At 57.9% G+C, this 14,843-nt stretch overlaps 8 protein-coding genes across 8 annotated transcripts in view; 4 read left to right on the top strand and 4 right to left on the bottom strand.

The window, feature by feature from the left end:
- ACA1_367950 (protein kinase domain containing protein) overlaps positions 1 to 1,308 on the bottom strand; it is a gene marked incomplete at both ends in the record, with an annotated part of 2,081 nt that extends 773 nt beyond the window's left edge. Inside the window, 4 exons of the mRNA XM_004340067.1 lie at positions 3 to 137; positions 206 to 483; positions 572 to 695; positions 855 to 1,308. Of these exons, the coding sequence (XP_004340115.1) occupies positions 3 to 137; positions 206 to 483; positions 572 to 695; positions 855 to 1,308 (991 nt within the window). The remainder of the gene's footprint in view (positions 1 to 2; positions 138 to 205; positions 484 to 571; positions 696 to 854) is intronic.
- Positions 1,309 to 1,518: 210 nt separating this feature from the next.
- On the bottom strand, positions 1,519 to 4,091 carry ACA1_367940 (ATP synthase, putative; the record flags this gene model as incomplete). The annotated part of the gene is made up of 5 exons (XM_004340066.1): positions 1,519 to 2,327; positions 2,446 to 2,928; positions 3,062 to 3,364; positions 3,511 to 3,819; positions 3,950 to 4,091. The coding sequence occupies 5 exons, from the start codon at positions 4,089 to 4,091 to the stop codon at positions 1,519 to 1,521; spliced, it is 2,046 nt and encodes a 681-aa protein (XP_004340114.1).
- Positions 4,092 to 4,597: 506 nt separating this feature from the next.
- On the top strand, positions 4,598 to 5,173 carry ACA1_367930 (ATP synthase, Delta/Epsilon chain, betasandwich domain containing protein; the record flags this gene model as incomplete). The annotated part of the gene is made up of 1 exon (XM_004340065.1): positions 4,598 to 5,173. The coding sequence occupies one exon, from the start codon at positions 4,598 to 4,600 to the stop codon at positions 5,171 to 5,173; it is 576 nt and encodes a 191-aa protein (XP_004340113.1).
- Positions 5,174 to 5,439: 266 nt separating this feature from the next.
- On the top strand, positions 5,440 to 6,343 carry ACA1_367920 (uncharacterized protein; the record flags this gene model as incomplete). Its single annotated transcript, XM_004340064.1, has 2 exons — positions 5,440 to 5,783; positions 5,947 to 6,343. 2 exons carry the CDS (start codon positions 5,440 to 5,442, stop codon positions 6,341 to 6,343), a joined length of 741 nt encoding a protein of 246 aa, XP_004340112.1.
- A 290-nt stretch (positions 6,344 to 6,633) lies between these two features.
- On the bottom strand, positions 6,634 to 9,346 carry ACA1_367910 (transporter, major facilitator subfamily protein; the record flags this gene model as incomplete). The annotated part of the gene is made up of 9 exons (XM_004340063.1): positions 6,634 to 6,941; positions 7,054 to 7,216; positions 7,300 to 7,505; positions 7,605 to 7,724; positions 7,829 to 7,928; positions 7,977 to 8,359; positions 8,455 to 8,568; positions 8,728 to 8,947; positions 9,113 to 9,346. 9 exons carry the CDS (start codon positions 9,344 to 9,346, stop codon positions 6,634 to 6,636), a joined length of 1,848 nt encoding a protein of 615 aa, XP_004340111.1.
- A 584-nt stretch (positions 9,347 to 9,930) lies between these two features.
- On the bottom strand, positions 9,931 to 11,285 carry ACA1_367900 (Raslike GTP-binding protein YPT1, putative; the record flags this gene model as incomplete). Its single annotated transcript, XM_004340062.1, has 7 exons — positions 9,931 to 10,039; positions 10,192 to 10,298; positions 10,429 to 10,470; positions 10,594 to 10,824; positions 10,920 to 10,967; positions 11,076 to 11,148; positions 11,257 to 11,285. The coding sequence occupies 7 exons, from the start codon at positions 11,283 to 11,285 to the stop codon at positions 9,931 to 9,933; spliced, it is 639 nt and encodes a 212-aa protein (XP_004340110.1).
- Positions 11,286 to 11,524: 239 nt separating this feature from the next.
- Positions 11,525 to 13,055, top strand: ACA1_367890 (uncharacterized protein; the record flags this gene model as incomplete). The annotated part of the gene is made up of 7 exons (XM_004340061.1): positions 11,525 to 11,594; positions 11,679 to 11,880; positions 11,997 to 12,183; positions 12,270 to 12,392; positions 12,541 to 12,608; positions 12,693 to 12,767; positions 12,866 to 13,055. The coding sequence occupies 7 exons, from the start codon at positions 11,525 to 11,527 to the stop codon at positions 13,053 to 13,055; spliced, it is 915 nt and encodes a 304-aa protein (XP_004340109.1).
- A 619-nt stretch (positions 13,056 to 13,674) lies between these two features.
- Positions 13,675 to 14,740, top strand: ACA1_367880 (uncharacterized protein; the record flags this gene model as incomplete). Its single annotated transcript, XM_004340060.1, has 2 exons — positions 13,675 to 14,701; positions 14,730 to 14,740. 2 exons carry the CDS (start codon positions 13,675 to 13,677, stop codon positions 14,738 to 14,740), a joined length of 1,038 nt encoding a protein of 345 aa, XP_004340108.1.
- Between the last annotated feature and the right edge of the window lie 103 nt (positions 14,741 to 14,843).

Here is a 14,843-nt window from a genome sequence, read left to right as displayed (position 1 = left end):
ACCGGGAGCCATCCACTTCACGGGACCAATGTTGCTCATCGTGGTTCCGGCGGTGGTCTTCACCCGGCTCAGGCCAAAGTCAGTGATGACAGCTCGGAAGCCGGACTTGAACGACCCTCCGACCAGCACATTCCGCGCTGCGATGTCTAGAGGTGCGAGGGAGGGTTAGCCCAAACAAGACCCCCCCCAAGAGGAGGACCAATACCTCGGTGGATCACGTTCTCCCTGTGCAGATGGAGGATGCCCAGCGACGCATCGGCCGCCAGCTTCACCAGCAGCTCCAGAGGAATGGCGGGAGCCCCGTCGTTCTGGGCGTCACCGCCAAGACGCTCGCCGGCACGGGGAGAGGCCATCTTCCGCCGGTACCGCTGGTAGAACTCGTGAATGGAGCCCATCTTGTGGAACTCGGCCACCAGCCACATGCAGTGGCCAGTCGTCACCGCGCCGAAGAAGGTGACGATGTTGGGGTGGTGCCCCAGTTCTCTGATGACCAGCCATGCAAACGGCGTCCGGTGAGTCGCATGCGACAAGAGCACCCGCGGGTGCAGTCAATAGCGGGGTGGGCGCGTACTGCATGAGGGAGGCCTCCTTGCGGAACTCTTGTTTGGCTTTGATGTCCACAGTCGGCACGCTGAGCTGCTTCACGGCACACTCCACGCCGCGCCACCGACCTCGGTACACCACGCTGAATGCACCTGCACGCGCGCCAAACACCCCAACACACGCACAGACACACACACACAGTCATAACCAAGCTACATGGACCAACGGACAGCAGCTCGCTCACACAACAACGTGCACGGCCGTTTGGCTGCAACACCGGGCGGGGCTGAGGAAGGGAGGAAGGCACGAACCGTAGGAAAGGGGCTCCTTCTCGTTGAGTTCTATCTCGTCGCGGGACAGCTCTCGGTAGGAGTAGACTTGGCTTCCGTCTACGCTGGCGGGGGGTCGCAGGTGCTCTGATCTCGATTGGTTGTCCGTTTCCGAGTGATCCAGAAACGCCGAGTAGTTACCTTCTCCTTCCTCTTCTTCTGATTCGCCTTCTTCTCCATAGTCGGTGTCTTCATCTTCATCAGTAAGATGATGATTCGAATTTGGCGTCGTCGGCGTCTTGGCGAGTGAGTGGATGTTTCGTTGTTTGGTGATGAACCACCAGGCACCGAAGAGGGGTGCAAACACCACGAGGGAGAGCAACAGCTGGAGATGTGAATTGGAGTGCCATGTGAGCCCCCACGCCTTGGCCAGGGCGCGCAAAATGAGAAGGCCGATGGTGACCAGGGCGGCTTCGAAGATACCTGCCGTCCACATCATGATGATGGCCCAGAGATTATGATGAATAAAGATTGAGAGAATGAGCTCTCATCTGGGTGGGGTGGTTTTTGTTTTTGGGTGCTGTGCGCTGGTGGATTTTGTTATTTTTTGTATTTTGGGGGGTGGGTTGGTGTTAGCATGAACAAGCGAAGGGAGAGGGGAAATAGACAGAGGTTGCAGTTGATCGCGACAGTCCCGCGCGGGCGCTTAGTGGGCAGCGGCCTGGGGGGCGGCGGCCTTCTGGGCCTTGAGGGCAGCCTCCTGCTCCTTCCGCTTCCTCTCGGCGTCGTGCTTCTGCGAGGCATCGTGGAGCTCCTTGACCAGCTCGTCGGTCTCGCCGTCGATCTTGGAGAGGATGTTGTCGTACTTGGCCTTGATCTTGGCGGCATCCTCGGGGAACTCCTTGAGCTCGTGGTCGCGGGCGTAGGGGATGGCCACGTTCTTGGTGTACTCGGCGAACACCCTGAAGGACTTCTCGTTGAGCTCGAAGTCGCCTTCCTTGAGCTCGGGGTACGAGGGGTCGTTGAAGGCGTCGAGGGTCAGCTCACGCTTGCCCGACACCTTGGCGCCGCTGGCGTCCTTGCCGTCCTTCTTGGCGGCGGAGCCACCACCGAGATCGGCGGCGAGCTTCTGGGCCTTCTGGACCACCTCCTCGATGTCTCCCACCATGTAGAAAGCGGGCTCCGGCAGGTGATCGTACTTGCCCTCGAGGATCGACTTGAAGCCCGAGATGGTGTCCTTGAGCGAGACGAACTTGCCCTCGAAACCGGTGAAGACCTGGGCGACCTGGAAGGGCTGCGACAGGAACTTCTGGATCTTACGGGCACGGTAGACGGTGGCCTTGTCCTCCTCCGACAGCTCGTCCATTCCGAGAATGGCAATGATGTCCTGCAGCGACTTGTAGTCCTGGAGGGTCTTCTGCACGGCACGGGCGACGTCGTAGTGCTCCTTACCGACGATCTCGGCATCCATCATTCGCGAGGTCGAATCGAGAGGGTCCACGGCGGGGTAGATACCTTTGAATCAAACATGGAGGTATCACAGAGAGAAGAAAGGGGGGGGAGGAGAGAGAGAGAGATGAGATCCATGCATAGTTTGAAGGTTCCCTAAGTGAGGGAGGGGGGGATCGCATACCCAGCTCAGCAATCTGACGGGAGAGCACAGTGGTGGCGTCCAAGTGGGCGAAGGTGGTGGCGGGGGCGGGATCCGTAAGATCGTCAGCGGGCACGTAGATGGCCTGCACGGAGGTGATGGAGCCCTTCATGGTGGTGGTGATACGCTCCTGGAGCTGACCCATGTCGGTGGCCAGGGTGGGCTGGTAGCCGACAGCGGACGGGATACGACCCAGAAGGGCAGACACCTCGGAACCGGCCTGGGTGAAGCGGAAAATGTTGTCGATGAAGAGAAGCACGTCCTGGCCCTCCTCGTCACGGAAGTATTCGGCGACGGCCAGACCAGTCAGGGCCACACGAGCGCGGGCACCCGGGGGCTCGTTCATCTGACCGTACACGAGCGCGGCCTTGGAGCCCTCGCCGATGTGGTCACCCTCCTTCAGGGTCTTGGGGTCCTTCAGCTTGATCACCTCGGACGTGATCATCTCGTGGTACAGATCGTTACCTGAGTTACATGTAATCAAGGAAATGCACACGAATTAGTCTCGGTCAAGTTTGCATGAGCGTTTTTTTGATTGGGGTATATATGAAGAAAGAGATAGATAGGCGCGGAAACATACCCTCACGAGTACGCTCACCGACACCAGCGAACACGGAGAAACCACCGTGGGCCTTGGCGATGTTGTTAATGAGCTCCATGATAAGCACAGTCTTGCCGACACCAGCACCGCCGAAAAGACCGATCTTACCACCCTTGGCGTAGGGGGCGAGCAGATCGACGACCTTGATACCGGTCACGAGGATCTGATCGGAGGCACCCTGCTCAGTGAGCGTGGGAGGGGCAGCGTGGATGGGGTTCCTCTTGTTCGAGTAGATGGGACCCTTCTCGTCGATGGGGTCACCGATCACGTTGATGATGCGGCCAAGAGTGGCGGCGCCGACTGGGGAATGCACGAGAGTACAAAAATTGTACGGTAAGTACTCACTCCGACGGTCGGTCAATGGTTGGTTGGGATGAGCAGTAGCCCCAGCAGGTCGGATAATTTCACATGGAGGGCAAAAGGTGGCGGGCGGGATCCAGACGTACCGGGCACGGTGATGGGACCCTTCAGGTCCTTGACCCTCTGGCCACGCTGGAGACCCTCAGTGGCATCCATGGCAATGGTACGGCACACACCGCGACCAAGGTGCTGGGCAACCTCAAGGATGAGCTTGATGTTGTGGTCCTGAATCTCGAGAGCGCTGAGAATGGGCGGGAGGGCATCCTCGGGGAACTTGACGTCGACGACGGCACCGATGATCTGCACGATCTTGCCGTCGGTATCCACGGCCTGGGACTCGGCCTCGGCCTTGCTGGCGGTCTTGGGCTCGGGCTGGGTGGCCAGAGTCCTGCTGCCTGCGGATTGCAAAAATGAGAACGCATACTCGTTAGAAAAACGCAAAATTTCTGTGAGGAGGTACAAAATGAGAGCGCTCATTTTGCTTTCTCTCACCACGGTATTTAATAGATAGCGGCGGTCTCGTACCCCACATGGCATACTTGGCAGGAGCCGACGAGGTAGCGAGGGTCGTGTTGGCGCCCTGCCTGAGCCCGGCAGCGGTGCGGGTAGCGAGACCCCGAGAAAGGGCAGTGCGGGGGAGAGCCCTCTTGCTGAAGTTTCTCAACATCTTTATACCTGGAGGCGCGCGTCACATAATAAACATTGAGTAAGGATCTTCTTCTCAACGACAACGGGCAATTATATTGACAACGGAGCCGGGGGGAATAGAAACTAAGATCTTCCGATGCAAAAGTGCGGCGGCGGTAGACGACACTAAACAAATTGAAGAAGATTGGGGGTGACTTTCTACCTGCTGCGGGAGTGTGTGGTGGTGGCGCACAGCTGCTAGCAAAACCGGACTGACGCCCAGAGAAGCGCAAAGGAAGACGAGGCCCCAAGCCCCCATTGGCTGGCAAGACGCTCGCAAATTTCAGCGCCCCGCCCTTTGACGCTGGGATATTTCCCCCTTCGGAACTATTTTCTGCTACCAAACGTGCACGATCGAAGCGCGAAAGCTGCACACCCCGAGACGGGGCAAACTCTCGACAAATCAACCGAAAGGAAAAAAGAATTGCTTGCCCCCAAGAGATCGCTCGCCCCCTCCCTACATCGCCAATTCTTTTCGAAACAAACATGCGTCGCATCTCTGCCTCCTCGCGAGTTCTTGGTATGTCGGCCGCCGCTGGCGGGCGTTTCGCCCCCCGCACCGCCTCGGTGCTGACCACTACTACTCGCCGCTCCTACGCGACCGATGACGCGCAAAGGGAGGCGCACGAGAAGGCCGTGAAGGAGGGCAAGCTCATCTTCACGCTTGCGTGCCCCCACGAGACCCTCATTAATGCTGAGCCCGTCAGGATCGCCACGGTGCCCTCGGCCACCGGCGACATGGGTATTCTCGCCCACCATGTGCCCACCATCGCCCAGCTCAAGCCCGGCGTGGTGAAGGTGACCAAGTTCGACGAGTCGGGCGCCACCAGGGACGCCGACTACTTCATCAGCGGCGGCTTCGTGACCGTCTACCCCGATTCTCACTGCAACGTCAACGTCGTCGAGGCCTTCCCGCTCGACCAGCTCGACCCCGAGAAGGCCAAGAAGGGTCTCGAAGATTTTACCAAGGAGCTTGCTTCGGCCAGCGACGCTGAGGCCAAGACCGTGGCCACGATCGGCGTTGAGGTGTACAAGGCCATGTGCTCTGCGCTCAAGGTGTAAAACACCCCCCCCCCTCGCCAGAGACCCACCCGCTTCCCCTTCTCTTTCAGTAATTACACACGATTCTCACATCATCTGTGCCGCTTTATTTCTCTCTTCTTCCCTACCCCCTTGATTGGCTTGGGAGAGATTTACATTTTCATTCTTTTGGGGGTGCTGTCTTTGTTCTCGGCGATTTTCACGAACCGGCCGAGAACAAAAGCAATCCTTCTTTTTGGTGCGTGCACACGCAAGAGAAGCGCGAAAACAAACAGAACCAGCCGCAAATGCTGCGCGGATTCACCGAGGACGATGATTTCATGACCTGGGTGGACCCCCAAGAGCAGCTGCACCAGGAAGGGGAGGATGTCCACACATCTGCCCTCACCGTCCACCAGAAAATCTCCAATCTCGCCAATCGCTGGCTTCATTCTCGAGGCTGCTCCCTCTTCTATGTGGGCATGATCCTGCTCAACCTCTTCCTCATCGGTTGGGTCATCATTGCTCGCGGCTACCCCACCCATTGGTTCTTCGTCACGCTCGAGGTTTTCATCAACGTGGCGCTCGTCTCTGAGGTTGTCTTCAAGCTCGTCGCCCAGAAGCAACGCTTCTTCGCCTCCAAGTCCAACTGGTGCGTGTCTACACACCTTGCCCTCCTCCTCCCGCCCTGAAGGCGCCCTTCTTAGGCCTTCGACGTCTTGCCTCTTACGTCGCTTGTGGTGTGTGCGTGTGCGTGTCCGGTGGTGAATGTGCGTGTGCGTGCGCGCGCGCGCGCGCCTCTGGGTGGCCATCAGGTTTGATCTCGTGGTGACTGTGCTTTGCGTGGTGTCGCTCGGGGTGTACTTTGGCGGACCGTCGACGATGGAAGAGATCAACGACGCAGTGGCCATCTTCCTCCTGATCTTCCGCTATGGCATGCAGTTCCTCCGTCTCGTGCTCTTCGTGAAGAACAACCAACAGAAGCTCGTGTCGTCCGCCAACGTCATTCTCCTCGACGGTGACGATGACGACGATAGCGCACGCTTGGCGGTCGATCATCGCCCATCCTCGCTCGTGACCACCGACGACGCACACGCCCAGTCTCTCATCTACAACGACAGCGACGATGAAGACGACGGCAGCAGGGACATCAACGCCGACTACAACATGCGCACCGTCAAGCTGCGGTTTGATCCTCTCACCAAACAGTAGGCGCTCTCTCCCACGACCGATGTCCTCGCAGTCGAGCAAGCTGGCGAACCACGAGCCACAGCCTCGACTGTGCCTCTTCCTCTGCACGAAAGGGCTTCGCTGCACCCCCCTCCCCCCCAATTCCTCCTCCTTCTAGCGACCATCACTACCGCTGTTGTACAATCGTTCCAGCTGTCTTTCACACTATCATCTCCACCCTCTCCGGCCTGTTCGCCAAGAACTAGGCAAGAAGTAGAAGAGAAAGAGGCTGAACGGTCTCTCTATTTGTATGCCTGGAGGCAGCTTCCAGCTTAGTCCCACGTCTCATGGTCGTCGTACTCGCTGTTGATGAGCGAGCTCTGCTCGGCAGCGGTGGGTCGCTCGCCGGCGTAGCGGATCTTGCCGCCGCTCTTCTTCTGGCGCCACTTGGCCGACCCGCTGGGCGTGGCCTTCGGCGCGGTGGTGGCAGATGCGGCGGAGGTGTCCCCCTTGTGCGCGGTCTTGAGGTGCGGGAAGAAGGCCAACGTGAGAACGAGGGCCACGACGAGCATCGAGGCCGTGATCAGGAACACCAGCCCTCCGCCCACGTACTGGAGCACGTAGGCGGAAAACAGCGGTCCTGCGAGGAGAGAGAGAGAGAGAAGAGGGAGAGCCATGCACCATCACGCACGCTGAAAGTTAAACCTTTGCGACACACACACACACACACCACACAACGACCGGAAACGTACCCGCAACTCGGGCGAGAGAGCCAGATGCGCTGAGCCATCCCATCATCACTCCCTGCTCGACGTTCTCTAGCAGCTTGGAGAAGATGGAGATCACGACGGCGCAGGCCGAAGAGAAGCCGACGCTCGCAAGGCCGACACCGATGATGAACCTGGGCAGCTCGACCTAAAAATAAATAAGCAATAATACAAAAAAATGTGAGATGCAAGCCCTGGCCCACCAGGTTTGAAGGGGTCATGCGCGCGTACGTATTCATCGAACGGCCACTGGATGAGGAGCCCAAAGCCACCGGCCATGAGCACTTCGGTGACCAGCAGGAGGGTGCGGTCCTGGAAGAGCATGGCGCCGACTTGAAGGATCACCAGCGAAACGATGCAGCCGCCGCCTATGCCGGCGAACATGAAGCCGTTGGTCGTCACGCTCCACCCGTAGGCGTGCTGGGTGTAGGGGGTGCCTGCCGGACGGACGCGTTGGGGCCAGGTTAGGTTGGACGCGGGACGGGTTACCCCACGGCGATAATGGAAGCGAAGGAGCGGAGAGAGAGGTGAGGTACCGATGGTCTCGAAGACGGTGAAGGCGTTGTAAAAGGCGAACTGGAGGTAGAGGACCACGATGACAGTCCAGATGGGCAGGCCGGGCTGGGCCAGCGTCTTCAGCGAACGCACGGAGGCGTCTGGAGGCAGCGGGTGGGGGGGAGGGGAAAAATGAGCGAGGGTGTGTGCGGTGTGTGCGGTGTCGTGTGCGTGTGTGTGATATATGAATGGACAATATAGATACCGGAGGGTTTGACGTAAGGATTGGTCTCGGTGGCGATGTGGGCCTGGGAGAGGGAGCTGGGGTCGAGCGCTCCCTTGGCGGGGAAGACGCCCTCTCCGGCCTGCAACAAGGACGGGCTGATGAGATGAGAGTCCACGGGGGTATATACACTAAACGAGTCCATGGCGAACGTCTGGCCTCCTTCCTCCATCACCTCCTCGTCCTGGCCATCCTCCTGAATATGATACATAACCTCCGCTCTCCCTCCTCTCCTTCTATCCAGCTCGGGCGCCAGCACGAGGAGGTGTTCATCCTCGGCAATCGGGTTTAGGTATGGATGATTTAGGGCGTCGCTCCCCTCCTGCTCGCTCTTCTTCCCGCTGTCGTCGGTTTCGGGTGTTACCTTGCGCGGTCGAATGTTCTTCACCGTCGGCACGAATATCAGGCAGAACAGGGCCAGCAGCACCGACGCCCAGCCCGGGTAGGTCAAATCGTTCCCCTTGAACACCGACACCTCGAAGGCCGGCAACGCGGACAGTCCCGTCGCCATCGCTATGTGTGCGCACGCACACGCACACGCACAAAGGTGGGAGGTCAGTGCACCACCAAAGCACCAAGCCGGTGTGGTGGCTGGGGCCGCAACGCACCAGGGCCAAGAATGAAGCCCAGAATGGAGGCTGCGCTGTTGGCGATCATCACCGTCGTTCGGTCGTTGGGGTGAGTCGCATAGGTCAGGTACGCCGAAGCCGGCGCGTAGTTGGCTTTGAGACGAACGGAGACGAAGTGGGTAAAAGAGAAGAGGAGCGTGGTGGTGGTGGTGGTGGTGGTGGGTTGAGAGAAGTCAGCACACCGTGAGGCAAAGTAGTACGCCACACCTCAGGCCAACCGGTCGAGAGGGGAAAAGGTTGGGCGCCACGTACCGGCAGCGCAGCCAACGATGAAGCGAGAAGCCAGCAGCATCCACACGTCCTGAGACAGGGCATACATGATGTTGCCGCCGATCATGACGATGAGGGAAATGAAGAGGGCCTCCTTCACGCCTCGCCAGTCGGTCCACTTGCCCAAGATCGGAGAGGCGAGGAAGGTGCCACCGCTGTTCACCGCCACGGCCCAGCCGGTCCACGACTGATTCACTCCAAACTGGGGAGAGAAACAACACCAATCCACGCAGCAGCACACCGTAAGTGTCTCAAAAAAAAAAAAAAAAAAGGCTGGGCTGTTGAGGTCGTCCGTGGTGGAGCAGCATGCTAATGGAGAAAGAAAAATCGAGGTCCTTCAACAGACGGGGGTGGCGTATACGCATACCGATTTGAGGAAGGGCCATAGAGAAGGAAGAACGATGGCGAAGCAAACGAAGGACAGGAAATTGATGAAAATCATCAACGCGATGTCCTTCTTTCCGGCACTTTCGAGCACTTCGCCAGACTCCTGCCTCTCCTCATCGCCGGAGAGGTGATCATCATCTTGAATCGAGGGCGAAGCGCTGGCCAGCAGGCCCTCGTCTTCGTCCCGAAAATGAACTCGCGATTTGGATGACATGAAGCTCTCTCTCTCTCTGCAGGTGGCCACAGGAGAGTACACCTACGCGGTATTACAAGAGCGAGAAAGAGAAACCTGAAACCTTCGAAGAAGAGCTCTCGCGGCCGGTCGTATTGTGTGGGGTTTGCCGTGCGTCGCACTCTGGCGTCGTTCGCGGCGCTCGTCTCTGCTCTTTCCGACCCCAATTCCAAGCAATAAAGCTTTTAGGCCCATTTTTCGGGTGGTTTTGCCACTTTCCATTCGCACCATTGGCCGAATCGGCCGTGCGGGTTTGCTCTCTCGGACCCAAAAAGGCCACGAGCTGGCTTGTTGGTGGTGTGGTGGATGTTGTTGTTTTTACAATGCGCAAGGGATAGAGACCCCCTTTGTACGCCACTGTGAAACTGCTGCCGCGGCTTCTGTTTCTGAGGGGAGAGCCAGAGCAGGCGCGGCGGAGTAAGGAGTCGAAGCAAAATGACGCCGGCGTCGATTCTTCGTGGGAGGAGCGGGGTGTGCTGAGAGGGTGGCGCGCGATGTTGAGTAGTGAGGCGAGAGAAGAGCGAGAGGCCGAAGGCGGAGGTGGGCACACGGGATGCCGGCATTCCTTATATACTACAGATCTTCTTGGACGGCTTTTTGGCGGGCTCCTGGTCGAGGTTGAGTGTAGGCCCTCCTGATGGCCGCGCCGATGATGAACTCGTCATGCCGTCCTTCCTAAAAGGCCCACACGCAAGTCCGGGCGGGGAGAGACGCATGTTAGGCGCGGTTGAGGAGCAGATCTGCTGCGCGAGAGGCAAAAATGGCCGGGAAGGGGAGGCAAACGAAACGGCAAACCTCGCTTGATCGCAAGCAAGCAAGCAACGAACCTCTTCTTCATCTGCTCTGCTAGCCTCAAAAATGCCTCTTCGACGTTGACGCCTTCCTTTGCCGATGTCTCAAAGTAGTCGACGCCCAGGTCGTTCTTGGCGTAGGCCTGCACCAACAAGCCAAACAAAGAAAAATGTGTCAAGCCACCAGCACCAACACAAAGGTGACTGTGCGGAGGGATATGTGTGTGTCTCGAAAGGAGGGTGAATGGGGGTGGGAGCCATGCGGCGACGTACTTGCGCCTCTTCGGGCTTGACCTCTCGTTGGACCAGATCCGACTGCCGAGGACCACGTTTAGTTTAAACTTGCTAGAGGAAAATTTTTTTATTTATAATTATTTTATTTAATAATTAATTTTGTAAAGAAGCATAAAACCAAGAATGAGGGAGAACGACTCTTACCTTATTGCCTACGAGGATCTTGAGAGCTGAGTCATTGGCATAGCGTTCGATTTCGCCCACCCAATTGGCAATGTTTTGGTACGAGCCGGCACTGGCGACGTCGAAAACGATGATGATTCCATGAGCGCCTCGATAATAGCTGCTTGTAAGGAAGCCCATCCTCTCGAGGCCCGCTGTGTCCCACACGTTCAATTTGACCCTCTTTCCATCAACCACTACTGTTTTGGGTTTCTGCATTTTAGCCCCGCCCCCGAATCAAGATTTTAGGTGCAAGCAATTAATCAAGTTGTGCCTTGGGGGGGGGGGGCTCTGCTGAGTGCACTTACCGCATCCACACCCATGGTGGCAGGGGCGTTGTCTTCGAATTTATCTTCCTGTCATTGAGAGAAATAAATAAATAAAAATAATTGTTTATAAAACAACAATCGCGCGAGAATGAATTTCGTCCACTCGTTGCGCAAGAGAGGGATATTGGGACGAACCGTGAATCTGGCCAGCATGGCGGACTTGCCCACGCCGTGGTCGCCCACAAGTAGCGTCTTGAATACGTAATCACTGCATATAATAATAATAATAATAATGAATAATGAATATACTTGACACAGCCCATTCGCCCCCTGCAAAGAGCAAAGAGTGATGAGTCTATCTATCGGATTGCCGTACAACTCGGGGTTCAAACTGCTGCCCGCCATGGCGGTCTTGTGTGGCGCGCTGAGATAAACACTTGGAGAGGCTGGCCTTTATCGCCCCGTCGCGGTCGTGGTCGTCTTCGATCTTCGATGATGTTCAATGATCTCTCGCACCCGGTCAGTTATTTCTTCTCTCCTCTCTTACGTCGGCATTAAATTATTTCAGCGCGGAGCAAGAAGAAAAAAGAATAAAAGATGTTTATTGTAAAAAGAGAGTGACAGCCACCATGAAGAAAGGCGCAATGCGACACTTTGCCCTGGGCGGCTCCGCTCCGACGAGACCGGGGCTCCTTGTATGCCGCGTCCCATCAGGTGCAGCCTCCTTCCCTCCTTGCGGACTGAAGGGGTGGACTCACCAGTGCCGTTGATTTTGTGTCTTGTGTCCCCCCCCCCAAGATCTTCGGCCTGGTGCAGCTGCCCCGCTTACAAGTGGCTCTCTTCGAGTGCGGCCGCCCTTCTGGCACGGGCCGAGACATATGCACACGCCCCTGCTGGGCGTGCTGCCGGCACAGGCGACCATCGGGGGGCGTCGCCACGAGCACTGGGGAACGCTCAAGCGTTTCAAGGAGCTGGCAAAGACTCCCGAGGAGCTTGCGCTGTACAGTTCCCCTCCCTGTGGTCGCACGTGGTAGCTTGCAAGCGTGGTGCTCTGTTGTCGCAAGTGCGTGCGTGTGTGCGTGTGCGTCGCATCTGGCCTCATTAGGCGCCTCGCAGGAAGGAAGAGCTGGATAAGGGCTACTGGGGAGATGCCAACGAGCTGCTGAAGAACAGGGAAGGCAAGTTCTTCTTCGCTGTGCCCAAGCTTACCCCAAAGAAGGAAGCGAGCAAGTTGCTGGACGCCATACCGGCTTCGCTGCCCACCTACAAACCCTTCGACTTCTCTAAAGTTAACATCGAAGAGGTGCGCAAACGAACGCCTCGCCACGCTCGCGCTCGCGCTCTTCCTCTTCCGCAGCGCGTGTCCTGACCGCGCGCGCACGCCAACAGGCGATGCACACGAAAGCGCCCACACTCGTTCTAGTGACATGCAAGCGTATGTTCGCTACGGCCATGCTGGACTCTTGGCGCAAGCCCTTCGAAGCCGAGTTCCCGCACTTGAACTGCTACGAGGTACCACACACACACACACACACTCTCTCTCCACCATCACCATCCTGGTACACGTTGTACCGGTACGACTAAACATGGTGACGCTAACCACCCATGGATGTGCGTGTACACACATTATGGGAACAACCTTCAGCTGGAATTGGTTCAGCAAGTTGGATACTGGTGGTTTGGTGGACTCTTCCGCATGTTCGCGGCCAAAGAAATCGAGCCGTCGAGGTACTTCACCAGTCTAGTGTCCAAATGCCTTTTTGCGCCCATCATCTGTGTTCCTCACACTCATACTCCTCCCGTTGCGTACAGAATGAACAAGGTTCTCTACTACAATGGGATACGCAAAACGAAGCGTATGCGGTGGGATCTCAACATCAAGAACAGGTAAGCGGTCTTGTTGCAAGTGCTGCGTGTGCTTCGTGCAACTTCCGTTTCAAAGCGACCCAAGTAGTCCTGATGCTAACGCGCTCCCTACCGATTAGATACTGCGCTTATGCGTTCCTGTGTGACGAAGACGGGCTGGTGCGATGGCGGGCGGTAGGGTTGGCCAACACCGAAGAGCTGGCTATGCTCAACAAGATGGTGAACAAGCTGCAGCAGGAGAAGGGCGTGAGCAGCAGTAACAACTTAGCCAGCAGGTCTGGTCTGGAGCACCAGCAGAAGGCGGACTGAAGCTATCATCAGCACGACGAGGCACCAACGGTGCGCACCACTCGTTACCCCCCCCACCAATAATCTGACAATAACAGATACGCCGGGGTGCTTTTTTTTAATCTTTTTTTAATCTTTTTTATTTTTTTTCGCTTTTTTATTTTTTATTATTTTTGCTTATCATTTTGACCTGTGAGAAAACTCAAAAAGGAAAGTGGCGGGAACGGACACCAAGGAGAAGACGGCCAAGAGTAGAGCCCCTACCTACCAAGCGACCCGGGTTGTCGATGCTTGTGGTGGATCCACCCCCCTACCACCGAGGAGAGAATCTAGAGAGAAAGGAGAGATATAAATCTTACTTATGTCCCGCATGAATGACGAGGAGAAGAAGGCCAGGGGGCCAGTTACGAGGTATCGCAGCCTCTCGACCATCTCCGCCCCCAAGGATCGTCGCCACCTGGAGGGATCGCTCTCGGAGCGTGCGCTCGGCTCGCCCCCAGAACTCATCTCTCTGTCCCGGACGGCTCCGCTCGGTCGACCGGAAGGCCACAGGCGACCTCGACAACAATCCCACACCGCGGCCAACGATGAGGATCGAGGAAGAGACCAAGATAATCGCCCCCTTGTTGGAGACGTCGGGATGGAGGACGACGAGGAGGAGGACGACGACGAAGGGGTAGACTGGACCCGTCAAGCAGAGTTCGGCCCCTCCTTCGGGCGCGACGTCACAGAAATGGTGTTGGAGATGGAGGCCCTCATCAACAATGCCCTCGGTGGGCGTGCCGCTGCGGCGCCGTGTGCAGCAACCGAGAGGACCACGGCGACGGTCGTCGAGCAGCTCTTGGGTCCACGTGGACAGGTCGACCGCGGTCTCTTGGACCTCGGCGTCGAGGGCCTGATGGTCGAGAGCGGCGAGAGGCTCAGTCTCGAGCTTCTGCTGGGAGGAAGCGACGACGATGGCGGCGGCAGCAGTGGCAGCGACAGCATGCTCCTTGCGGACAATTGCCAGCGAGGCGAAGGAGACGAGCAGCAGCAAGAGCTCGAGGCGCAGGCCAGCATGCGAAGGCGCCTGGCGGCAGAGTTCGAAGAGGAGAGGCGAAGGGAGAAGGAGCGTAACCGACGAGGAGCCTCATCAGACCAGCCCCACCGCACCGGGAGCGACTTGCGACGCGCCAGTTCCACCGCGAGCGGGAGTGGTGCCGACAAGCGGCCAAAGCGCGATCGAGACCGAGACCGAGACGCGAGAGGAGGCAGCACTTCCTCCGCCAGGGACAAGGAACGAGAGCGAGAGCGAGATCGAGAGCGGGACAGAGAGCGCGATCGCGAGCGCGAGAGGAGCAGAGAGAAGGGAGAGGGCCACAGCAGCCGTGACCGAGAGAGGGACAGCAAAGAAGGCGGCGGCAGCGGCAGCGGCAGCAGGGAGAGGGACAGGGAGAAGGACAGAGAGAGGGACCGAGACAGCTACCGGGAGCGAGACCGACAGCGGGACAGGGAGCGATCGTTCACTCGCGAGCGAGACCATGGCCGAGACCGCGGAGACCGGGGCGGGGAGTTTCACTCTCGCGAGCGAGACCGAGAACGCGACTCCTACACCAGCAATCCAAGGGCCGAGCGCGACAGCTACCGGGTGGAGCGTGACGGATATTCGCGAGATCGAGACTACGCCGGTGGCGGTGGTGGCGGCAGCGGCGGCAGGGGGCCTCTAGGCGGCTCCTACCGAGCAGGGGATCGCGATTCCTACCGCGAGAGAGACCGCGACAAGGACCGGGAACCCGAGGGCGGTGGGCGAGACCGCGACAGCATCATCCT

The sequence above is a fragment of the Acanthamoeba castellanii genome, assembly GCF_000313135.1.
Source record: "Acanthamoeba castellanii str. Neff unplaced genomic scaffold scf7180000084664, whole genome shotgun sequence".
Classification (NCBI taxonomy): domain Eukaryota; phylum Discosea; order Longamoebia; family Acanthamoebidae; genus Acanthamoeba; species Acanthamoeba castellanii.
The sequence above is the reverse complement of the archived record's forward strand: the minus strand, read 5'-3'. Positions and strand labels throughout refer to the sequence as shown.